General features: G+C 59.8%; 1 protein-coding gene across 2 annotated transcripts; it reads left to right on the top strand.

Annotated features, from left to right (window-relative positions):
- Nucleotides 1-904: 904 nt before the first annotated feature.
- Nucleotides 905-23,483, top strand: MAP2K2 (mitogen-activated protein kinase kinase 2). Of its 2 annotated transcripts, XM_006738725.3 has the most exons (11): nt 905-1,244; nt 5,169-5,379; nt 9,896-10,042; nt 14,309-14,386; nt 14,873-14,924; nt 15,010-15,134; nt 15,681-15,894; nt 18,054-18,118; nt 19,404-19,465; nt 20,477-20,522; nt 22,150-23,483. In XM_006738725.3, the coding sequence occupies exons 1-11, from the start codon at nt 1,153-1,155 to the stop codon at nt 22,258-22,260; spliced, it is 1,203 nt and encodes a 400-aa protein (XP_006738788.1). In that variant the 5' UTR covers nt 905-1,152; the 3' UTR covers nt 22,261-23,483. The 2 variants fall into 2 exon arrangements, with proteins under 2 accessions (XP_006738788.1, XP_081655602.1); XM_081799476.1 differs by lacking the exons at nt 905-1,244; nt 5,169-5,379 and adding an exon at nt 9,155-9,176.
- The last annotated feature ends 903 nt before the right edge of the window (nt 23,484-24,386 follow it).

Here is a 24,386-nt window from a genome sequence, read left to right as displayed (position 1 = left end):
TCTCCTTCCTTTGGGGGAAGGCGGGGAGTCTATCAGGCAGATTGCCTCACTTGTGACCACCAAGTAATTCCAGATTGACTAGTTAAAGGTCACATTCTTGGGAGAGGCCAAAACTGCAGTTAGGTTAGGTATTAAGTCTTGTTTTGCTGACGTGGGGCTTAACACGAGTGAATCCATTTTGGGTCTGTTGTTTCTTTTTTAACAGTATGACTCCAATTATTTGAGGTCCCCAGAGGAGTCCCGTCCACACAGACAGAGAGGAGACGGTGGGAGCCTGGGCTGGGGCAGGGGGTGGGGAGTCCGTGCTTCATGGGGACAGTTTGGGGAGATGGAAAGTTCTGGAGACGGAGGGTGGGGGTGGTCGCAGGACAGGGGTACTTCATGCCGCTGAGTTGTACACTTAGAATATAAAGTGGTAAATCTTATGTCATATTTGCCACAACTTAAAAAAAAATGTTTTGAAATGATCTTTTTTTCGGAGGGCTGTGTGTCCATTAGCGACAATAAGACTTAAATTGACTCTGGGTGGTCTCGCACAACTTTTGGGGATTTGGGTGGCTCCTGTAGCCCCAGTCGGGCACCACAAGGCTTACACGGGTCTGGCCTCAGCTTTGCGCACCTGCCCACTCTCATCAGCCCCTAAGAGACCTCCCTCAGGCTCCGCCTCCCTTGAGCCTCCGCCCAGAGTCTCAGACGCACGCGCAAACCAGCAGTGGGGGAAGCGAGCGAGTGCGCACACTCCTGGCACCGCCTCAGTAGGTCTCCGCCCCTTTCCCCCACGGGAAGGCGGCCTTCGGCTGGTGCGCACGCGCCATGGTGAGGGGCGGGGCCTCGCGGCTCCCGGCTCTGGCTCTCGCGAGAGGCCGGCCCGCAATCTCGTTGCTCCCCCTCCCTGTCCGCGGCCTCCCGGGCTCCGGCTGCAGCGTCAGCCTCGGACGGGCCTTCTTGGCGGCGGCGGCGGCTCCTTGGCCTCAGCGCCGGGGCCCCTCCGCGCCCCTCGGCCCGGGTCCGCAGCGACGCTCTCACTCGCCGCCCGGGCGCCCGCCTAGGCCGCGGCCGCAGCCCCGGGCTCGCGTCGGCGCCGCCCGCTCCCGGCCCGCCCCCTATGGGCCCCGGTTAGAGGTGCCGCCGCCGCCGGCCCGCGGAGCCCCGATGCTGGCCCGGAGGAAGCCGGTGCTGCCGGCGCTCACTATCAACCCCGCCATCGCCGAGGGCCCGTCCCCCACCAGCGAGGGCGCCTCCGAGTGAGTGGGCCGGGCTTGGCCGGGGTGAGGAAGGGGAGGGGGTCCCTGAGTAGTGAGGTCAGTAGAAGGGGGGGACCTGAAAGGAGATGGGGTGGGAGTTCCCTGAGTGGTGAGGACGGGGGAGGAGGTCCCTAAGTGGAGAGGATGGGTTGCGGGGCGCTGAGTAGCAAGATGGGGGAAGGAGGTCCCTGAATGGAGAGGATGGGGTGCGGGTCCCTGAGCAGTGAGGTCGGGGCAGGGGGTCCCTCAGTGAAGAGGATGGGGCGGAAAGGCCCTGAGCGAAGATGGGGTGGGAGTCCGTGAGTGGAGAGGATGGGCTGTGGGGCCCTGAACCGTGAGGTCGGTGGGGGGGGGGGGGTCCCTGAGTGGAGAGGATGGGGTGTGGGGCTCTCAGTAGGGAGGTTGAGGGGAGGGGGACCGTGAGTGGAGAGGATGGGGTGCGGGACCCTGAGGACTGAGGTCAGGAGAGGGTCCCTGAGTGAAGAGGATGGGGTGGGAGGTCTTGAGGAGTGAAATGGAGTTGAGGGAGGGTTCCTGCCCACAGAGGATGGGAGGAGGAGTCTGAGTGGTGAATCAAGGCAGGAGGAGGTCCCCGAGGGAAAAGATGGGGTATGGGGCCCCTGAGTAGTGAAATTGGAGTTGGGTGGGTCCCTGAGTAGTGAGGTAGATGGTGGAGGTCCTTGCATACCAAAGAATGGGGTGAAGGGGTTCCTGGGAGGAGAGGAATGGGGGGAAGTGTCCCTCCAGGGGAAGGGTGGTTGAGGGCTCCCTGAAGGGTAAGATGAGCCAGGACCCCCTGAGGGGAGAAGACTAGTTGAGGGGTCTCTGAGGGGACAGGGCCAGGCGAGGCCCCTGAGTAGTGAGGTCAACTGCAGGATCCTGGTGGGGAGGAGGAGAAGGAGCCTCTAGGGGCTGGAGCCGCAGGCACCAAAGCAGACAGGAGGACTTGGGGGGAAGGGACAGGAAGGAGCATCTGGGACAGTGGGGTCTCCAGATGGGCGGAATCATATTGTGGGAGGGGCACGTACTTTCGAGGTCAAGCGAGGGTGACCCCTTGGCCACAGAAGAAGTCCCTGTGATCTCCCCACTCCTGTTCCCCATGCTAAAGAGGAGCAGGACGGTTCCAGAGGCCCCTGGCTGGGGTCTGTTTGCTGTGCTTGTGGTGTGACCCCCTGAGAACCAGGTGTGATGGGGGAGCAGCCTGTGTGGTGCCTCTCAGGGGACATGGCTGCTGCGCCCCCGGTGAGAGAGTCTGATGCCTGTGTGTGCGAGTTGACATCTTTCTCTGAGCAGGCAGCTCAGCATGGGGATGTGTTCCTTATTTCCAAAAGTCTGCTGCTTATTCTTCTCAGGAGAGCGCCTCCTTCATTCTCTTCTTTCTTTTACGTGGTTTCTGATTTCCATCCCTTCCAGAACTCCCCCTGCAGAGAAAGCCAGCCATTGGAATTCCAGGGTTTTTTTTATAACCACAGCTGGGTCGCTATTAAATTTAAAGTGGATTAATCAGCTGACTCCAGAACACATTTTCGAGCTCATAGGGCAGTGCGAAGACGACTTTGCGGAGTCTGGCCTCAAAAGCCACCTCTTCGGGCGCCTGGGTGGCTCAGTCGTTAAGCGTCTGCCTTCAGCTCAGGTCATGATCCCAGAGTCCTGGGATCGAGTCCCACATCGGGCTCCCTGCTCCGCGGGGGGCCTGCTTCTCCCTCTCCCACTCCCCCTGCTTGTGTTCCCTCTCTTGCTGTGTCTCTCTCTCTCAAACAAATAAATAAAATCTTTAAAAAAAAAAAAAAGCCACCTCTTCAACCGTTTAGGAAGGAAGCTTGTCATGTACATTCATTCCTTTGCCTTCCCTCCTCCGTCCCTTCCTCATCCAGGTCTTTGTTAACCAGGCATTCAGGGAGCACGTAGTAGGCCCACAGTCCTGGCTCAGCATCATGCCATGATGAGCAGGGCTTTGCAGTGCGGAAGGATGCAGGTTGATTCCAGGCACTGCCACTTCCTTGCATTGTGACCCACAGGCAAGTTACTTAACCTCTCTGAGCCTGTTCCCTCCTGCGTGGGCTGGGACTACAAGATACCCACATCCCAGGAAGATTTTGAGAGTGAAACAAAGTGGGGTTTGTAAAGCCCTGATATGTGCTCAGGAAGTGGCACCTAGCCCCCTGCCTTCTAGCACCTTCTTTGCTGTAGGAGCTCAGATGACTTTCCTCATCTCCTTCCCAGCCAGTGCCCCTTTGCTCAAGCCTCTAAGTTCTAGCCTAGTTACAGTCAAATTTCAGGATTGGGAGGTTCCTGAGAGAGCTCCAGTCTCCCCCTTCATTCCCTGCTTGAATCCCCCCATCAGGTCTCCCCCAGGTTGGGGGTCAGCCTGGGCTTAAATGCCCTCAGAAATTGGCTGGGGATCACCCAAGGTCCTTTAGAGGCTTTTCTTAGCTACCCACCCTGTCTGGTCCCCTGGCCACTGCCAGTGCTTGAAATGTGGCTAGCCGGTCCAAATTCAGGGGAGCTGGAAGGATAATATGCATTCCAGATTCCAAAGACTTCATATGAAGAAAAAGGAAAATATTCATTAATTTGTTTATTCTGATTTCATATTGAAATTTATATTTTTGATGGGTTAAGTTGAATATGTTAAAATTAATTTCACCTGATATATTTTTTTTTAACGTGGCTAGAAAAATTTTAATTGCACATGTAACTTTTATACTATTTCTTTCGGATAGCACTGGGTTAGTCCTTGTGTGCATCGAGCTAATGTCTGCCCGCCTGTTATGGGGAGCTGCTTTTGACTCCAGGATTTGGTTCAAAGTCAAGGCATTAGTGAAAATAGCTACTATCAAAATTCCTTGGGAAATTCCTCGAATCACCCAATAAAGTGCAGTTTACATGGTTGGGTGTTTTTTGTTTTTTTTGTTTGTTTGTTTTAAGATTTATTTATTTGAGGGGCACCTGGGTGGCTCAGTCGGTTAAGTGTCTGCCTTCGGCTCAGGTCGTGATCCCAGGGTCCTGGGATTGAGCCCCACATCAGGCTCCCTGCCCTGCAGGAAGTCTGCTTCTCCCTCTCCCACTCCCCCTGCTTGTGTCCCTCTCTCGCTGTGTCTCTCTCTGTCAAATAAATAAATAAAATCTTAAAAAAAAAATTATTTATTTTGAGAGCACAAGAGAGTGGGGGTGGGGGGGGAGGGAGAGGCAGGGAGAGGCAGGGAGAGGGAGGGAGAGAACCCCAAGCAGACACCACACTGAGCACAGAGCCTGACTCAGGGCTTGATCTCATGACCCAAGATCACGACCTGAGCCAAATCAAGAATCAGATACTTAACTGACTGCGCCAGCCAGGCGCCCCTGGTTGGTTTTTTTAATGACTGGCTCCAGGAATGTTTGTGCATATAAATGCTTAATGTTTAGAGTCATATCATAAGAGTATGCTGGCTGAGCAGCATGCCCTGGAAATGTCTGCACTGTTTGCTTTCTGCCCCTCTTCATTTCCCCTCAAGTGCTCATGCGTCATTCATGTGCATTAAAGGCACACATCCTGCAATTTCTGTCTTCTGCCCGCTGGTTCTTGCTCTTGGCCCTGAGACCACTCAGAACAAGTTTGCTCCTCAGTCCCGGCCTGAACCTTCACTCACCTGATCTGTGGCTCAGCTTCTCCACCGCCCCCCCGCCCCCCGCCATTCCTGCATCTCCTTCCAATGTGGTCTGGAGTCCTCGTGTCAGGAAGGGGGGCTCCTGGGTCTGAGACTCGCACCACTGAACCAGAGCTGGTCCTGAGGGAAGGGCTGGTGTCTGATCCATCCCCGTGTCCTTGCAGCGACACACCTGGGGCGTGGCACGGAGTAGCCTCCCTATAAGCTTGGCCGGATCCGGTCATCTTTCCATAGCTTGCACATTCTTCACTAGCCCTTGCCCTTGGGGTCTTTGCAGAGCAAACTTGGTGGACCTCCAGAAGAAGCTAGCGGAGCTAGAACTCGACGAGCAGCAGAAGAAGCGACTGGAAGCCTTCCTCACCCAGAAGGCCAAGGTCGGGGAACTCAAGGACGATGACTTTGAAAGAATCTCGGAGCTGGGAGCCGGGAACGGTGGGGTGGTCACCAAGGTCCAGCACAGACCTTCCGGCCTCATCATGGCGAGAAAGGTGAGAGGCGGTCGGTGAGGGCGGGCACACCATCCCTGTGCCCTGACGCTGTGCATGGTGAGACAGGCCCCCCCAGACATGGCAGAGAGGTTTGAAAGGCGCAAGCCTCTGCTTTCTGATAGGCCCCTGAGCTCCGAGCACTCAGCACTCACCCCGTCCTCAGGGAGAGTCGGTCTCTGGTTAGGACGTGGCCTGTCTGCCTCGAGCAGCTCTTCCCTTCCGTCCCCGACCTCTGCCCTCCAGGACTTAAAGTCCCACTCTCAGAAACATTCTGACTGTTCCAGACTGGCTTCCTCACCCGGGCTCCCAGCTAAGCGGTCGAGAAGCCTCCCTGACACATGGACGGGTAGAGAAGAGGAGGATGTGACCCTTTGGGGATAGTGGCTCCCAAACACATAACCAGGGAACCTTATGTGACAAATTACTCAGCTCCTACAGGCATGTTCTCTCGGGCACGGAGAGCCAGCTCTTCTGGAGCTGGCTCCCCCTGTAGTCCCCACTTCGTGTGCTCGGAAAGCCGGCCACCCCACGCCCGGGTGGAGGGCGCTGCCCTGGCTCTCCGCTGGGACTTCGTGTTGCAGCTATTTCTTCTGTCCCCGGAGCACTGCCTGCCCTCCAAGACCTGGCTCTGTCCCCTCACCACGGGTAGCCTTTCTTGTACCGGAGCCGCCCCAGAAATCTCGGGTCTGCCGTCACCCCGCGAACAGGGACTAGAAAGGCAGACGTGAGATTCCGAGGATGACGGGGTGGGAGGGGGGCTGCGAACAGAGTGCTGACCCAGGTCGACATCGGGGACCTCGGAGTGTCCCCGAGCCAGCTGAGCCGTCGCCTGGCGGGGAGGGGAGCACTGACACGCCTTGTAAGCGTGACTCCGGGAGCTGCTCTGCAACTCTGTGAAAGCCTTCGGAGCCAGATTTGGGGGCGTAAACCCCGGGGGCCCAGGTGAGTTCTGCCGAGCAGTCATGGTGCCGGCCCGCTGCAGGTTTCCAGGTTTCACAGCATCCTTCAGCCGCAGGAGACACCACCGTGGGCAGCGGGGTGGAGGCTGCACAGGACACTGGTGTCAGAGCTTTCCCGAGCCTCCATAAGTCTTTCAAAGTAAAAAGCTGCAGGAAAGTAGGTCTGAGATCTGGGGGAGAAGGACGTTCGGTGCGGTTCTCCGTAGGTGGTAAGCTCCCCCATGGTGTGAGCCCCGAGCAGCTGCACGCCCAGCACAGTGCGCACAGGATGCGGCTGTGTCCACAGGCATTTGATGAGCACGCTGAATAAGAAGGCCGGCCGCCCGGCTGTCGTGTGGCTCCGGGCTGTGACTCCGTGATGGCCCAGGAGCTTGCGACCGGTCCCCAGGAGTCAAGGGCTCCTTTCAGTCTATCTAGAATGCCAGTTCACCCGCGAGGCCAGTTTGTCTTCATTTAGCTGCAGGCACCGATGGGAAATTGACGTGGCAAAGTGGTTTTGGGGACACCAGCCTCGGTCCTTCTCCCCACTACCCTGGGTGGCCTCTGAATTCCCAGGTGCCGGGTATGGATTCCGTGCTTTCCGAGTCCATAAGCTCACCAGATCTCCGAATTCAGCCTGCCACAGGGCTAGAAACCAGGGGCTGCGGTGGGGCTTCCCCGCGGGCCAGCACCCTTTGTTGCCAGCATCCCTGCGGCCCCTTCAATCGGCAGAGGATTTTCCTAACCAGTATGACCTGCCGGGAGAGCAGGGCGACCAGTTATGTAACCCTCGAGTGAACTGGTCTCGATTTTTACAGTCACACGTGATGGTAAATGTGTTCTTGACTCACGCGTGGCGTTCTGACTCCTCCTGCATCCTTCTGAGAGCCCGAAGAGCAGAACCTCTGCATTGCTCAGGCCAGGAGAGCCATATGATGAAGTTAGCGTGTGTGTCAGGCACGGGCCTTCCTCGACTCCCTTGGCCTTGCGGGAGGAGCGTGTTTGGGCCTCGCGTTTGTGCGGGCCCTGAGCACTTGCTTGCCTCTGATGGAGGTCTGTGACTCCGCAAGGCCACGTCGTGGTCCTTCGGCCATCCTCACGTGACGGCCCCGTGTCAGAGCCGGTGTCATGTTCTGGTTTCAGTTGAGCAACAGCTCCATTTTACACACGAGGAAACAGGCCGAGGTGGGTCAGCATCTGAATTGGGTTCGAACCCTCTCAGGTTTGCCCTTTGCAGTTGGCCCTGACGTGATAGAAGATGTCGGTGTTTCACCTCCAGAATTTATTTCCCTCTCTTTCTTGTGTGTACTCCCCGCACCCCCATTCTGCAGTAGAAATCGCCTTAAACTCCTAGATGGGCTTGGTGTTGGGTTCGAGTGCCTTGCGCCATCCCTGTGTAAGCAGCTCCTGGAGTGTGCATGACCCCAAGGTGGTGGCATGGAGAGAGCGTGGGTTTTGGTGATCTGGGAGCCCGGCCCTGACGCAGACTTGACTACTCAGCAGCATATGCCCCTGGAAACAGGATTGAGCCTCTTAGAACCTGAAGCTGCTCATCAGTGCAGTGGGGGCAATTCTCCCGTCCCCGCAAGGGCTGTCGTCAGGGTGAGGTGTGACCACGCATGCTCAGAACCGTGCCCTTGCTTCCCATGCCTGCTTTCTCCGTATGCTCTCAGCATGGCTCCTCAGTGATCTGGAAGGCTCGCTCTCCAGGCCCGGGTAGAAGGGACCCATGAGCTCCCGCGTCCTCTCTACTGCATCTTCCCCAAAAGCCTCTGACTTCCTGTGGCCTTACTTCATGTGGAAGGCCCCAACTCCAGGCTCCGGTGACCTCTGGGTTTCTGTCCAGTGCTGCCCACCTTTGTCCACCCCTTCCTTTATGTGAAGCCTGTAGGGTTCTCGCTCCCCAGCTCAGTCACTCATCTGTGGCTCCTTTGAAGTTCTTGGTGGAGAGCTGCAGTGTCCACAGCAGCTACCCCGGTCAGCTGTGGACACGGAGCCCTTGAGATGCGGTCAGTCCAGCTGAGATGTGCTGTTCGTGCAAAGAAATACGATGCCAGATTTCAAGGGCTCAGTATGGGACTATCTCATTCATATTTTTACATGGATTACATATTGAAAGTAGTTTTTTGATACACTACATTGAGTTAAAATACGTAAAAATAGTCATTTCACCTGTTTCTTTGTACTTTTGTAATGTGGCAGCTAGAGGATTTAAAATTAAACCCGAGGCCTATTGTATTTCTCTTGGCTGGTGCTGGCCTCCATCACCCTCCATGGTCTGTCTGTTGGCCTCAATGAGTCCTCTCTGGGCTTTTGAGAGCAGACCTCCTGCCTTCCGCATAGACCGCAACGTTTCATTTTCAGACCCAGCCTCTCACGTGTGTGAGGGGGCCTCAAATCACAGTTGTGGTCCCACCAAAGGAGAGAGCATCCCTGGGTCCTACTGGGGGTGGCCCTGGGGGGAGTACAGGGCCTGGAACCCATGGCCAAAGCTTGCCTTTGCAGGGGGGGCATGAAGCTTTGCTGGGAGTGGCAAGAAGCCCCGGGCACTGTCCCACCAGGACCTACTGCAGTTCTCAAGGTGGCCAGGGTCATTGGGGAGCGGGTGTTGCTCCCCACACACACCCTGTGCCTCCCTGAACTTGGCACATGCCCCTTTGTGCCTTGGTGCCCTCAGTCAGCATTTTGCCCCCCCGCCTGGAACACCCACCCCCACCACATCCGTCTGGCCAACTCCCACTTGTCCTTCCAGGCGCGTGTCCACTCCGAGCAAGTCTTTGCCATTCCCTCTCCCCATCACAGGGTTCCGATGAAATGTAGGATCTGTGGCGACAGGTTCAGACACCCTTGATCTGACAGGTGGGTAGAAATCACCTTTTTCTTGTCGTGTTGGAATGGTCGGAGCAGCTGAGATTCTAAGTGGCCAGCACGTGGAGTCCCGGCCTCAACTCTTTCCTGTTGGGCATTGCTCTTGGCGCTTTGTCTCCTGTGTCCTGCATCTCTCCAGGCAGTCCTCGGGTTTCTTCCCATCTGAACGTCGTGATGCCGTGGGTGACCATCCACGGCTACTGACTTGAACTCAGGTCGAAGGGGAGCTAGGAGCCTCCTCGGGTGGCGGTTTGAGGCTTCCTCTGTGTCATCTCCAGCCCGGAGGGGGAAGGGTTCCAGAAGCAGACCCCCGCTGAGAGGGGCGAGGTCATGGGCGTCCCTGGTCTGGGTCCTGGGAAAGGCGGTACTCGTACAGTTGGGTGGGAAGAGAATTCTTCTTAAGGACGCCTCGCTCCTGTTCCTGGTGGAGTAGTGTGCCTGTGTGTGTGGGTGCGTGTTTATCTGTTCACCTGTAGGTGGACACTTGGGTGGCTTCCACGCTTTGGCAATCGTGAGTCCTGTTGCGTGAACACAGGTGTGCAAGTTTGTGTGTAGACGTGGGTTTTTTTTTTTCCTCTAGGTAAATGCCTAGGAGTGGATTGCACAGTTTTGAATGCTGCTGTGTGCACATCAAGGGCAGGGGGCCAAAGGCCCCTCCTTCTGGGCCCCTCAGAGGCCTGGTTGTGAGCGCCCTTCGCTTTCCCCCGCAGCTAATCCACCTGGAAATCAAGCCGGCCATCCGGAACCAGATCATCCGTGAGCTGCAGGTGCTGCACGAGTGTAACTCTCCGTACATCGTGGGCTTCTACGGGGCCTTCTACAGCGACGGTGAGATCAGCATCTGCATGGAGCACATGGTGAGTGCGCTCCCTGCCCACCCGTCCGAGCCCGCGTCCTCAGATGCAAAGCACACCTGTTTCCAAGGGGTCCTTCTGGAGATACTCCGTGCCGTGCAAGCGTGTGCTCATAGATCCTTTGGTTCTCTAAGCACGAGATGCTCCCCCTCCCCCCGCCTGGCCTCTCCCCGGATACGTGGTGGAAGCCGTTCCCTGCTGGCACACAGGGAGCTGGCGTCATTTTCCCTACCGTCCGTGTGCCAGCCACGGCGAGTGCCTGTAAGGTAGTTTATTGAACACTCTCGTGGTGGCAGACACAGGTTGTTTTCGACCTGTGGGGACCGACAGCGGGAGAAATGTCCTTGGGCCAGAGGTGGGATAAGGTCCCGAAGGTGGAATTGCTGGGCCCGAGGGCCTATGTGGTGGAGACTTGGATGGCTGTTTCCCAAGCACCCCCTGAGGAGAGAACAGTGATCTGGGTGCTCTGTTCAAGGCGAGGCCCGGCTTTGCAGCCCAGCTCAGGTCTGTGGAATCAGACGCTCTGGGGTGGAACACAGGAACCGATCTTGTTTCAAACCACCATGGTTGATTCTGATGAGCCCCCTTATTAAGAAACTCTGGTCTTGAACCTCAGAAATGGGTGGGATCGGGGATAGCGAAAGCAGAAGTGGTCAGAGCTGAGGGCCCTGGGAGGAAATGCTGCCGACCCCGTGCGGAGCCTGATTTGTCAGGTACGGGGCTGCCTGCCCCCCGGCCATCCAGGCTCAGGCCCTTCGGGGCCCTTGCAAAACCAGGATGCGGTGGCCTTAGGCCCAGCAGCTTGGGTTACGCCTCACAGGCGCGGCGCTCTCCCCCCTGACGGTTTTGTAACGGAGGCAGGAAGTGAATTTGAGCAAGCGCCCGTGAGGAATGTATCGAGAGTGGCCGCGTGGTGTCACCGTGCCCTGGAGAAGGTGCTACCCTCCCCCCCCCCCGCCCCTACCTGGCCCCAGGCCCCCCGCCCGGCAGCGCCCCACTGCAGCCTGTCTGCCCCTACAAAGGGAGACGGAAGTGGGACCCACCGGCTGCCTGGCGCTCACTGCCGGACGGGGAGTCCCTCCGCCTCCCCTCCCTGTTCTCCCTGAACCCCGTGGGAGTTCGGAGGTGCCTTTTGCGCTTCTGGAGGAGGGGGAGCGTCACAGGCTGGCCTGCCTTCTGCTTTTGTTCTCAGTGAACTTGAAGGGTTTCCTGCATGAGGCGTCCGCACGAGGAGCGAGGAGCGAGCCACACTGATGCAGGGGGAGGTGATCCCAGTGGTTTATTGTGCTCATCCTCTGCAAATTCCTAGTTGGGTTTTTTGGTGTGCTTTTGTGCTGGGCGTAGGAGGGCAGCGGAGCGAGGGAATAGTGCCCTGGCGGCTGTCAGGTGAGGCGTGCACCTGCGCTCCCCGGGCGCCAAGATCGGATGCCGTTGTTCTCGAGTTAGCGATGAGACTGGGCGGCTCAGCACCCAGGAGGGGGCGCTGCGTGCAAGAAAGGGGCGAGGAGAATAAAATGATGTAAAAGTACCAGAAGGGCGAGGTAGCCCCCGCCCCACCGCCCTTCACAGTGTTTCCACGTCACCTAATCCGCTCCGGAACCGCGCCACGTGCCCAGGGCATTTCCGTGCGTGCATGACATTTCTGCGATGTTCGTTTGCGTGCCGTAGTGGGGGACAGCCTGGGGTCAGGCGTGCACTCCACCGCTAACCTCCTAATAGCGTGACCTGGGACCAGGTTCTCCCCCCTCCACCTGTAGAGCTGAGGGGTGCCCGTGCCTGAGTCCTGGGGCTGGGGTGGGGGGGAGCCAGTCTTCCTGCAGCATCTGGAGCAGCGAGCAGAGGGTGAGACTTCATCTCTGTGCAGGTTTGGATGTGGATTGGCCCATGTTTCTGACTGGTCGATTCCAGCCCCGGCTTGCAAGCAAAGACCCTGAGTTGGTGATGAGCAGCCCAGACTCAGCACAGAAGGGTGAACTCACTGGTCCAGTGTCTGGGGCTTAGAGAGAGCGGGCGGTGGTTTCCCCGGGGCCTTGGGCTATCACTGGGGCAACTCCAGGCATGGACCCTGCAGACGGCGGTTATCTTGGGGGGCAGCTTACTGACCATTCAGAGGCACCTGTTGGTGTTTCTTGGGGTCTAGTCACATCTGAAGCATATGCCTCCTTGTTCTGTAATAGTGAAAAATCACACATCTGCCGGTAAGGGAGAGGTAGAGAGCGATAACGGGCCACTTGGCAGTGGAGAAACGAGGTGGTGTGTATGTGCCGAGGGAGAAAGTATGCATAATGTGAGCCCTAAAGTCTGTTTCCCAGTGCATATGGATGCATATGCAAATACACAGAAGGATCTGAAAGTCACACTTCAGGGGAGGCAGGTGGAATTTTTGGGAGATGAGAGTGTTACTTACCTATAATTGTTCTTGTTTTGAGAGAGAGAGAGAGAGAGTGTGTGAACAGGGGAAGGGGCAGAGGGAGAGTCTCAAGCAGACTCCGCGCCGAACACAGAGCCCAGTGGGGGGCTTGATCCTTTGACCCTGAGATCATGACCCGAGCCGAAACCAAAAGTCAGACGCTTCACCGACTGAGCCACCCAGGCGCCCCTGCAGTTGAGTTTTTTTATAAAATGGTATTCATGTACCACTTAACTTAATAAAAGCACGATTTCCGGAATATTTAGAACACATACACAAAATGAAAACGTGTGACACTGCACAGGGTGTGAGATTTGGGGTCAGAGGGACCCAGTTGTGCTATCTCCTGGACCACTTCCTGTCGATGTGACTTGAGCAACTCACGCTCTTCTTAGTATGGACCTGGGGGTCTCATCCGGAAGTGATCCCGCCCCAGGGGACACTGGGCCACGTTGGGGACATCTGTGCTCGGCACGAGGGGTGGGGTGGGGCAGAGCCAGCCAGAGAGAGAGCGCAGAACGGTCCGCTCACCGAGGCGCCCCACACAGGGCCTGGCCTATCATGGCCCCTCTGTGGACGCTCCCGCCAGACGTCCGTCTTCATATATAAACCTATCACAGCTCCATAAACGTTCAGAACGAAAGGAGCTGTGTTGGGAAGCAGGGTCATAGTTTAAAAAGATTTTTTTTGTATTCTTTTAAGGTTGGGTGATACAGGGGAGAAACGAGAATAGAATGCATTTCCTCTGGTCCTGCAGGCCCTGCAGGTTTCGGCTTGGGTCATGATCTCAGGGTCAAAGGATCAAGCCCCCCACTGGGCAGAGCCAGCAACGCTGGCCCCGTGGTTTTCTCCTCGGGCACAGCCACCCTCTGTGCTCAGTCCCGCACCCTCAGTCTGGAGCTAATCCAGAGTCACATGCAGGTTGTAGAAGCTTCACAGGGTGTTGGATTTTCTAGAACTCCCCACCCACGGCCTTTCTAACTGAGCAAGGTTGGGGCAGAAGTGCTGAGACAGGAGGCCCCAGCATCCCTGGGACTGCAGGCTTCCCCCCAACCTCCCCGGGCCCCTCCCCTCTCCTCTGGCGGCTGGAGCTGTGTGGCTGTAGGTGGCCTGGAGCAGCATGGGAGAGAAAGCACCTGCTCCCAGGTTCAGTTCGGTGTGTCCACCTAGCGTTCCGGGGGGCCCGGCGGGGACCCCGGCCTGGGTTTGGTCTCCAGGTTTGCTGTCAGATGACCTGTGGATTTGAGGCCAGGCCTGGGGTGGGGAGCTGACCGGGAGGACCTGCATCCCATCCTTTGCAGGACTCACCAGTGCGTGGCGGCGAACACAGGACCTCGGGGCCAGGGGCAGGGGAATGGGGAGCAGTGGGCAGCAGCGGCTTGGCCTGCGTTCTCCTGCCCTGGCTCCTCTGGGCTCTCCATCCCCCGTGTAGTGGGGCTGCCATGGGCTGGCGGGAGTAGAACCCAGGCCCCGGAAGCAGGCTTCGCGGTTGCTCAGGTTGCAAGCCCAGCAGCTGCGCTCCTCCCGCTGCTGCCGTGGCAACCTGGGGAAGGGGCCGGGCCGCCGAGGGAGCATGCTGGCACCCTTGTTCCTTCCTTACTGGATGGGCCGCGTAGAGGCCCCAGAGGTGGCAGGGCCCAAAGGAGGCCCCACTCTGGGCCAGCGGGTTGCGTTTGGCTGTGGTCTGGCCTCCGTTTCCTATGGAGGAAATTGAGCTGCAGCTCGCCGGGAAGCGGGGAAGTGCTTCGCTTTTATACCTGCCGCCCCGGTGTCCCTCTGGGAGTCCTCCTGTGCCCTGCAGGCCCTGCCCGGCCGACTGCTCAGCACGGCCTGCTTTTTCTTTCCTGTGCTGACCCTAGGATGGCGGTTCTCTGGATCAGGTGTTAAAAGAAGCCAAGAGAATTCCCGAGGAGATCTTGGGGAAGGTCAGCATTGCGGTAAGTGGCTCCTGGCCATGTGCTCTGCCGGGTTTGTTCTTACCCCACCCTGTTCACGTGGCCAGGGTCGGAGCAGCCCACGCCCGTCTCTGCCAGCTGCGGGCCTGGCACGCGGCGTCTCGTGGCCCATAAAACAGGAGTGATGCTTCCCTGCCCTATATAGGCGTCGGGGGTGCCCGCGGCCCGAGTGGCAGGGTCCCAGCCTTGGTGAAACAGCCATCTGTCTGCGGGGCCTCCACGTAAACCCAGCACAGAAGCGCTCACCAGCCAGTGCCCACTGGGCCTGTGTGACCTTCGGGGCAGGGTGGTGAGGGCGGGTGAGCCGGGCATCTGCCCACTGGCCTGGGACGGTATGGCCGTCCCTGCCACCCTTCTCACTTGCCCCCGGCCCTCAATGTGGGCTCCCTGAGCTTGTCCCAGACGTGCGGCCTCTCAGGTCTGCCCGTGGCGCTGCCCTGCTGACCCCTCCCTGGGGCTCCCCCGCAGGTTCTTCGGGGTTTGGCGTATCTCCGGGAAAAGCACCAGATCATGCACCGAGGTGAGCCGGATGGGGGCGTCTGGGGGTCGGGTGGAGCTGGCAGGCAGGTCAGGCCCCCCTCACCTGCCGCTGGCTCTGTCCTCAGACGTGAAACCTTCCAACATCCTCGTCAACTCCCGAGGGGAGATTAAGCTGTGCGATTTTGGGGTGAGCGGGCAGCTCATCGACTCCATGGCCAACTCCTTTGTGGGAACTCGGTCCTACATGTCTGTAAGTCCATTGGGTGTGAGGGCATCTGTACCCTCCCCCATCCTGTCAGCTGTTCCGTTTTCCAGAAGCTTTTCCAAAGCCTGCGGTTCTCCTAGTACACTTTCTGTTTCCACTCGGTTTCTCCTTTACGTCCAGATTCTAGTTGCGGCTCAGGGTTTTCTCTGCAAATGCCCGCCCAGTGGCTTCCCTCTAGCAGGAAGAGACTAGTCCAGGGGAGCAGGTAGTCAATCTCTCAGCCAAGAAACTACCCCCCAGATATCTCAGGAAGCGTCTGGGTGATATCAGGAGCAGACTCTGAGAAGCTAGTCTTGGGATTGTTGCGGAAACGGAGGCACCCCGCTGCCTCCTGGGCCGATTTGGGTTTTGAGCACTGTTGTCAGCACTGGCTGGGCCGTGGCGGTCCCGCGGCGGGGGCAGGGACGAGACGGAGGTGCTGGGTCTCTGGAGGGCGGCCTGGGGCCCAGATGGGGCTGTGGGGGGAACCCCGCGAGCGCTCCCGGGCCCCAGCGTCCCTCGGGGCGTCTCTCTGCTCTCTCTCGCCGACAGCCAGAGCGGCTGCAGGGCACGCACTACTCGGTGCAGTCGGACATCTGGAGCATGGGCCTGTCCCTGGTGGAGCTGTCCATCGGAAGGTACCCCATCCCCCCACCAGATGCCAAGGAGCTAGAGGCCATATTTGGCCGGCCCGTGGTGGACGGGGCAGAAGGAGAGCCTCACAGCATCTCGCCACGGCCGAAACCCCCTGGACGCCCCGTCAGCGGTACGACCTCACTCTGGAACTCTGGGCTGGGACAGGCCGTGATCCGCATGGGGGGAGAGTCGCGCCCGGTGGCGGCAGCTGCCTCCCCTCCGGCCCCCCTCAGCACCACCTGTCCCCCTGGGTCACGGTAACTGCGCCCCGCGGTCCGCAGATGGTCCTGAGGCTTCTGGGGACAGCTCCCCAGGCCACTGCCATCCAGGGCAGCTGCGTGGGTTGTGGCCAGGTGGGGGGCGGGGGGTGGTGTTCTCGAAACAGACTCCTCAGCCCAGCCGCTGGTTGGGTGGGTTTTCCAGCATTTCATCACAAAAATGTTCAAACATAGAGAAAGGCCTGCCAGGATTGCCCAGCGAGCCGCCCATGTGCCCACCGCCTGGACTCGGCAGCAAATGCTCTGCTGCGTTTGGGCCGGTCCTTTCAGAAACTGAAAGTCACGACTCAGAATTTCCTTGGGTGGCCTGTCAGATTCAGTCCTGACACACAGTGTGGGAGGGGACAAAAGGCTGGGGGCTCTGGGGGCCAGCAGCAGGCCCCTGGGAGGTGGGGGGCGCCCCCGTGCCAGAGGGGTCCAGGCTGACCCTTTGACCATTCTGGAGGTGGTGAGGGGGGAGGGGTCACGGCGGATGCAGCGTAATTAGGAAGCAGCATTTAGGACTCTGATTTCTGTTTTTTAAGTCAAGTGACAGGAAGGGAGTTGAGTGAGTCTCAAGGAGTGTGCGGCCGAGTGCGGGTGGGTTGCGTTTGTCTGATACCAGCTTTATTGAGATAGACTTCATGCTCCACGGGGCCCCCTTGTTGAAGGCGTACAATTCGGTGGAATTTTGTATCTTCATAAGGTTGTGCCAGCATAACCACTATCTAGTTCCAGAATAGTCTATCACCGCAAAAAGAAGCCCCTTCCCCACCCGCATCCCCCTCCCCAGCCCCTGCCCCCGAGAGCCCCCTTCCCGTCTGTGGATGAGCCCGTTCTGGACGTGTCACCCACATGGACTCACACCCCGCGTGACCTTCCATGTCCGGGTCCCTCCCTGAGCGTCCCCGCCCCCATCAACGGTCACTCCCCACCTTCTCCCCCGCCCCCCGAGCCCCCTTCCTGTCCGCGGATGAGCCCGTTCTGTGCGTGTCACCCACGTGGACTCACACCCCACGTGGCCTTCTGTGTCTGGTTCCCTCCCTGAGCATCCCCGCTCCCATCAACAATCACTCCCCACCTTCTCCCCTGCCCCAGCCCCCCGAGCCCCCTTCCCATCTGCAGATGAGCCCATGTGGCTTCTGTGTCCGGTTCCCTCCCTGAGCGTCGTGGGCTCGGGGTCTGTCCCCAGGGCCGCGCGTGTGGGCACCTCGCTCCTGTCCGTGGCCATGTATCCCCGTGGGTGGTGGACCATGTTGTGTGTCTTCACCGCTGATGGACATGGGCCATCAAATGGCGGCTTCCACAGTATTTTCAAGCTCAGCTTCTCCTTTCCTGGTGGCAGATCCACATTGCTGGGGTGTCTTGATTTTCTCCGAGGGGAGAACCCCCTGCCCCCATCTGTGTCCCCGGGCCCTGGCCCTTTCCCTCCCAGCACCAGCTCCCAGATGGCATCGCGGGCCTTCAGCTGGGGCCCTGTCCCAGCAGGGAGGAGCGGCGGGCCATGCCAGGCCACCTTGGCCTGCCAGCCCCTCCCCCAGCCCTGGCCTGCGTGCCCGTTTCAGGACAGGGGACAGAAGGCGAAAGTCCAGCTGCCAAACCCGGCCCTGGCCAGCTGGGTCGAAGATGGGGATCAGCTACCCCCAGCCGGTCGTCTGTTCTGGGCAGCATTGGGGCCTGACGCTGCCTTCGCCCGCGGCTCCGTGCAAGGTCACGCTGCCGTCCTTGCTGCTGGTCAGCACCACCCCCCACACCCTGCCTGTGCGCCAGAAAGCAGGGGTTGTGACTTTGGCACAGCCTGGGAGCAGCCCCGTGCCAAATGTGTGCTTTCTCAAAAAATGCCCCTGTTCATTTTGGCGTTTTGCTTTGTTTTGCTAATTCGCCGGAGGCTCAGAGAGAAGCTGCTTTCCCAAGAAAGCGAGCTCGGCAGCAAGGACCCCACCAGGGCACCTCCCCTGGGTTAGGCCAGTGTCAGGGGAAGGGTACCCGGCAGACGCCCGCCTCACCTCTGTTTCTGTCTCTGCCCGAGCAGGTCACGGGACGGACAGCCGGCCAGCCATGGCCATCTTCGAGCTGCTGGACTATATTGTGAACGAGGTGTGTACCGGAGGCCCCTCTGGTCCGTCTTCACGAGGGCGGATTAAGCTGTTGGACTTGGAATTGTTACCCAAGGGAAGGGAATTCTGCACGTAGACCGGATTCTGTTGGGGAGGAGTGGGGGGCGGAGCAGGGACCTCTTTTCAATGGTCAGTTATCGGGTAGAAGCGTGTGGCCTTCCTGCCATACCACACGAGTCTGCCACGTCCTGAGAGGAGTTTACGTCCCTGTGTGGGTGTGGGTGTGGGTAAAGACACCCCCCCCCCCCGCAAGGCCGCATGCCCAGGCCCAAGAGCTGCCCCTGGTAGCTCTCTGCGCATCTGACTCCCTGCACGCGCTGTCATGAGTGATCCACTTCCTCGGGGAAAGTTCAGGGAAGGAGGCACGGAGGGCCCAGCCCCCCGGTCGGCCTCACCACCGTGTGAGCGGGTAGTGGGACTGTTTCCGTTGTGGATGTACAGGGATGGGAGCAGCTTCCTTGGGCCTGCAGCTGGAAAGGGGCAGAGCGGGACCTGACCCTGAAACCCACCCTCCCTGCCTGGCTGGGTCACCCTTCCTGGGCCTTCTGTGGGCCGAAGTGTGCTTTTGGGGCCCCTCGGAGTCAGGGCAGAGAAATGGGGTGGCCGGGCGGCCTGTGGCACCGGCTTGGTATAGGGTTGAGTGTTGGGGTGAGCGGCTCGGAGCGGGGCTGGTGATGACAGAACAGGATGGGCTGGAACACCCTGCACCTGGCAGCCGCACCTAGGCGCAGCAAGCACGTCCTCCCCGGGAGCCTGCCAGCACCCCCCACCCCTGCGTGGAGGAAGGCCCCGTGGGTTTCACCAGGCCGCCTGCCCACTGCCTGCCCTGACGGGGGCCTGACCTTGCATACAGCTGTCCCCACCCTGGCACATAGATATGGGGCCAGGCTCCTTGGGCTTCTGGAACCTGTTGCCCCACCCCGCGCCCCTCCCCCCAGTGCTCCGGACCCCCAGCTGGAAATGGATGGGCCCTTTCTACTCCCCCCTGGAACCAGCTGTGATCCCAAAACCAGAGCTTTCCAAAGAGAACCCCAGAAGGGCCTGACCAAATTGGCAGGGCCTGTGGGGAAGCTGCCAGAAGGCGGGCATGGGGTGGGGGGGGCTCCCCCCTCCGGCAAGGTGAAGGGACTGGGGCCAGGAGAGGTGCCTTCTGAGGATCCCCAAAAAGTGCTGTCCTCATGGGTTCAGGGCCGTGAAGCACCTTCTCCCCGTGATTCGAGAGCCATCCTCGAGCATCCGACCCCCACCTCTGCTCTCTCCCACAGCCACCTCCCAAGTTGCCCAGCGGTGTCTTCACCCAGGACTTCCAGGAGTTTGTAAATAAATGGTAAGGTGCCACAGTCTCAGGGCGGCCCGGGGCGGGGTGCCAGGCCGTCAGAGGCCCCGCCTGCCTCCTGGGATGGCTGCCCACACCCCGGCCGCTGGCCCAGATGCACACTTCCTTCCTGGTCCCGGGCCGGGCCCCTCTGCCGGGATCAGCGGCATCTGGGGGCACCTGGAGCTCACCTGAGAACCCAGTAGGTTCCCTTTTCAAGGCTACTGAGTCGCGGTGTCCAGGTGCTGTCCCCATCCTGTCCCCAAAGCCCAGAACAAACCAGGATTCCTGCCTTGCCTTCCGCCAGCAGGCGTCCCAGTTTCCTAAGCCATCAAGCCCTGTAACCCACCAGCTTCCCAACAAGGCTTCCAAGTCGGGTTCTGGCAAGCGGTCAGCTGCTCTCGGTGCGTCAGCGGGGCCTGGGGCGCGCAGGCTCTGCAACAGGAGGGGCCGGGGCCACCCCTCACCTCGAGGGCCGTGTTGCATGTCAGGGCGGGTGGAGTCGGCCTGGGGAGTACATCACAGACAGCAGCAGACCCACACCACCGGCCCTTTGCACAGCCACTGGCATGAATCCAGGGATCTGGGTGAATGTTTCTCTACCCCTCTCATTTTCTTTTGGTTCTGAACAGCCACCGTTAGGCCTCAGGCCGGTTTGAGCAAGTCTTTAGGGGCAGTTCTGCTTTTTTGAAGGAAAAAGTTCCATTTTGACATTCAGACTCCCAGGTTAGGGGGTTATTAGCAGTGCGGTTGCGCGGGGCCTCAGACCCGGCAGCGGCCAGCTGGTCCCCTCAGCCTTTCCCCTTCCCTCTTGTCCTGGTCTCAGACCCTTACCCTTCCCTCCCCGGGGGTCCTGCCCTTACACCCGAGGGACAGCAGAGCGGGTTCTGTTCTTGCTGCGTCCGGCTTCAGATGGGCCAGGCGCGGGGACGGGGCTGACCGATGACGGCCCAAAACCAAGTCCCCGTGGCCGCTGGCTAACTGCCCTGCCTTGTCTCCCCCACCCTCTGTCTTCCTCTCCAGCCTAATAAAGAACCCAGCAGAGCGAGCGGATCTGAAGATGCTCATGGTGAGTGATCGCAGGGGCACGGGCTCACCTCGGGGAGACCCCAGCCAGCTCTCAAGCCGACTCTGCATCCTGGGCCACATGTCCCGCCAGAGAGCCCCTGTGGTCTCCTGGCTTCATTAGTGGGGAGGATCTAGAGCAGCTGTGGTTCCCTTGGCTCCTGGAGCCACGGGATGGCCCATCCGTGCCCATGGTCAGGGGTGTTACTGAGAGTGGTAGGGCCCCACAGGCTGGGAAAACCTGGGCTTACCAGCCCCCCTGTAAGTCCACACTGTCTGATGCCCTTGAGAACCAAGGTGGGCGTGGAGACTCCCTTTCCTCTAGCAATGCAAGACCACTGGCGCATTCAGGCCCCTCCACTGCCGGCTCTCGTCCCCCCACACCCCTGCCATGCCTGCGGCAGCCTACCCTTCACACACCCCCACGACGTGAGACCGTGACAGTCACGGGCACCAGTCCTATGTCTCGGGCATGCAAACGGCAGAACTCGAGCCTCTATTCGTTGTCAGAACTCAGCCTTTCCAGTAAGGGGGCCGCGGCCTTCCTGCCTCCTCCAAAGAGCCTCCACCTCAGGGCCTTTGCAAAGGACAGGCCTGCTCCCTGGGGGACACGGCCCTTGCCCCTCTCGACCAACTTGTCCCCATCCTGGGGTCTCCGCTTCGGCGCCTCCTGTGAGGTGTCCCCAGGCGCCCCTCCGTTAGTTTCGGTGACAGCCAGCGTCTCCCGGTCGTGGGCGCGGAGAGCACCATGTGGGAAGGGTCTGCGTGCCCTGGTTCTTCGAGAGTCTGTTGTGTCCGCCGTAGAGAGTGTTCGTGTGATGTCACAAATGCGTGTTGGGTGTAAGATGTACAGATCTGTGATCTAGACAAGCTCCTTGATGTTGAGGTCCCCATGGGGCCCCCAGGTCTCTGCCCCACTTAAACCACTTTCTGTGGGGCCTGCTGCCCCAGACCATGGGAGTCTGGCCCTCTGTCCTGTCACCCCCAAGCCTGTGCTGACTCTTGGGAAGGTGAGGATGGCGTCTCCTGCCCCCCCCGCCTGGGCATCTTGTGGGGGACCAGGCCTCCTCCCGTGCACCCCGAGCCCCCAGGACCGCCTCTCCCCCGCACACCCTGTGGGGACAGCGTTGCTCACACCCCCCAGCCTTCAACCAGGAACCTCTGTTGCCACGCCGTCCCGGACGGGAACCACCAGCCATGTGCTGATCTCAGATACTTGAAACGGAACGCGCGCTTCTCTTCTTCAGCCCCAGGAGCCGACGTCCGAGGCTCAGGAGCCTCACGTGGCCAGTGGCTGCCACACCAGATGGAACGAGTCGGGGACTTCCTGTCCTCACGGAGGCTTCTCTTGTTCCAGATCCGATGTTCTCACCCAGGGGCGACTCTGTCCCCAGGGGACACAGGGCGGTGTCTGGGGACGTCTGTGGGCTTCACGACGGGGGTGCTCTGGGCGTCGAGGGGGTGGGGGCTGGGGACACTGCTCAGCCCCTCAGAGTGTGACCAGCCCTGCGTTGGCGGGGCCAGGTGGTGACCTGGGCCTGGTGAGCACAGCATCACCTCCCGCTCAGGCTTGGCGCCATTTGGCCTGCCGGGCCGCGCTCCTTCCTGACGCGCGTCTCCTCCCCTTGCAGAGCCACACCTTCATCAAGCGGTCCGAGGTGGAAGAAGTGGATTTTGCCGGCTGGTTGTGTAAAACGCTGCGGCTGAACCAGCCCAGCACACCCACGCGCACCGCCGTGTGATGGGGTCCCATGGGCGACCTGCCCGCCGTCCCACCCGTGCCCCGCCCCTCCTGCCCAGGACAGGCCAGGGCCTCCTCTCCCCCGGCCCGGCCCGCCTCTCCCTCCGCCTTCCGCGGAGCTGCCCGCACACCCCGCAGTGGACATTGAGCCTCCGGTCCCCGGGGAGGGTGACGCTGCTCGCGGTGTCTTCTTGGACCTGCTTCTTAGGTTTAAAACAAAACAGGGAAAGAAAAAGCAAACTGTGCCCGTTGTACTTCCTGTTCTGTTTGTTCAGTGGGGGGGTGGGCTGGCAGTCCCAGCCCTGAGCCCACCGCCCACCTGGGGCAGAGCGGTGGGGTAGGGGGGACACCAGGAACTGGGGATGCAGCCTCAGGGAACCTCTAGACCTTGGTGTCTTTCACCAAAAGAAAGGGAGGTGCCGCCGCCCCACGCTCCTATGTCGTCCCTCGCATGACGCCCGACATTCACCCCTGGAGGTGGTCCCCAGGGCCCACTGGTGGTCATGGGGTCCACTCCCTCCCTCCCTCTTGTCATGCCGCTGACCTGCCTGTGCTCAGCAGCCTGTGACCTACCCCCAGGAGGGACCTGCTCACCCCTTCCTGTGCTGCAGGGGACAGACACTTCTAACTCTTGGTGGCAGTTGCTGAGCTGACACTTGGCAGAAAGGGAGCAGTGGGCTTCCAGGCTGTCGGTGTGGTCGAAAAGCCCCGCAGATCCAGCAGATGGGCCTGTGCTGTCCCCACGCCTGCGGGCTGGCAGATGCAGGCAGGTGGCTCTTCATGTCAACTCTGCTCCCCCAGAGAATCGGAAGTGACTGCCCAAGGTGCATCCCTCAGGCCCTCTGGCAGGTCAGCACCAGCTGCTGGGAAAGGAAACGGTGAGGGTGAGGTGGTCCCAGTTCCTGTGTCCATCTGGATGTGCACGTGCCCCAGGACCCAAGGCCGGGCCGCCTCTGAGGCTTCCCTGCCAGCTCTGAAGATGGCGGGGCTGTGAGCGCCCCCTGGACGCTGCGGCGGGTCGCGGGACTCGGCTGCTCTGCGGGCACGGCAGGCGGCCAGCCCTGGGTTTCTGGAGGCCGCCCTCCCAGTCTCCTGTGCTTTTTCCTGTGGACGCCAAAGAGGAGACGAGTTGCTGGCTCCTTCCACCGGCTTTCTGGGTTTCCACCACTTCCTAGTCCCCAAAGTCTCACCTATTGAGAAGAGAATAAAGCAGATACCCCGAAATCCGCCGCTGTCGCTCTATGGGGCCGGGAAGGTGGGTCAGCGTCTGGGCGGCGGGGCCCAACACGGGCCACCACGATGGGCCGCATCTTGGGGCCTGTCCCACACACGCCACGGCCGCCGAGCCTCTGGTAACGGGCTGCCATTTTCAAGGAGTAAGAGACCACGGTGACTGGGTCCTGAGGGCTCAGGGAGGATTTGGAATCAGTGGGGTAAGGTCTCTGCTGCTCGGTGTCCCAGGGCCGGACCACAGAGAAGCGGACTCTTTGTCTTCCCTATCTGTCCCAGACCAGGCTCCTGGGAAGCCAGGAACTCACCAGAACCTTGGGGACCTAGGCCAGCACTTCCTGGTGTCTCCCCTGCACACACCCGGCTCTCCCGTCGGCCAGACAGACCTGCTGACAGGCTCTATTGCGAAGGGGCAGGCTCCTCCTGAGTTGCGTAGGAGCTGTTGGTTTTGGGGTCTCCTGACATGGGGTCAGCAGAAGGTGGCCCTTAGGAGATACAGAGCGTTTTGTGCGGCCGGGTTGAGGTTTCTCGGCTCCTCTTGAAGAATCTCGATGCCACCAAGTATGGGAGCCCGAAGACCCCGCCTCCATCTTCGGGGGCCCCTGCGGACACAACACCTGTGACCCCCGGACACCCCATCTTTCTGACCTCTCTGTCCAAACAAAATCAATCAGGAAAGGCATCCGAGCTTTGGGATCTTGAGCGTTGGTTGGGTTCTTCGTTTGTTTTGTGTTGTCTTTGCTTTTTTGTTCCTGCGCTTGGTTTGGGAGAAGATCCCGAGTGTCTTGTCCGCACCAGCTTTTCTCATCCTGTGCCCTGCGTCCCCGGAGGGTGGGCCCCGTCCCCGCCTGGTTCCCTCCCGCACCGTTTGTGCCGCGGAGTCCTGAGCGGCTCACC

The sequence above is a fragment of the Leptonychotes weddellii genome, chromosome 1 (genome assembly GCF_054177405.1).
Source record: "Leptonychotes weddellii isolate Sample4059 chromosome 1, ASM5417740v2, whole genome shotgun sequence".
Classification (NCBI taxonomy): Eukaryota; Metazoa; Chordata; class Mammalia; order Carnivora; family Phocidae; genus Leptonychotes; species Leptonychotes weddellii.
The sequence above is the reverse complement of the archived record's forward strand: the minus strand, read 5'-3'. Positions and strand labels throughout refer to the sequence as shown.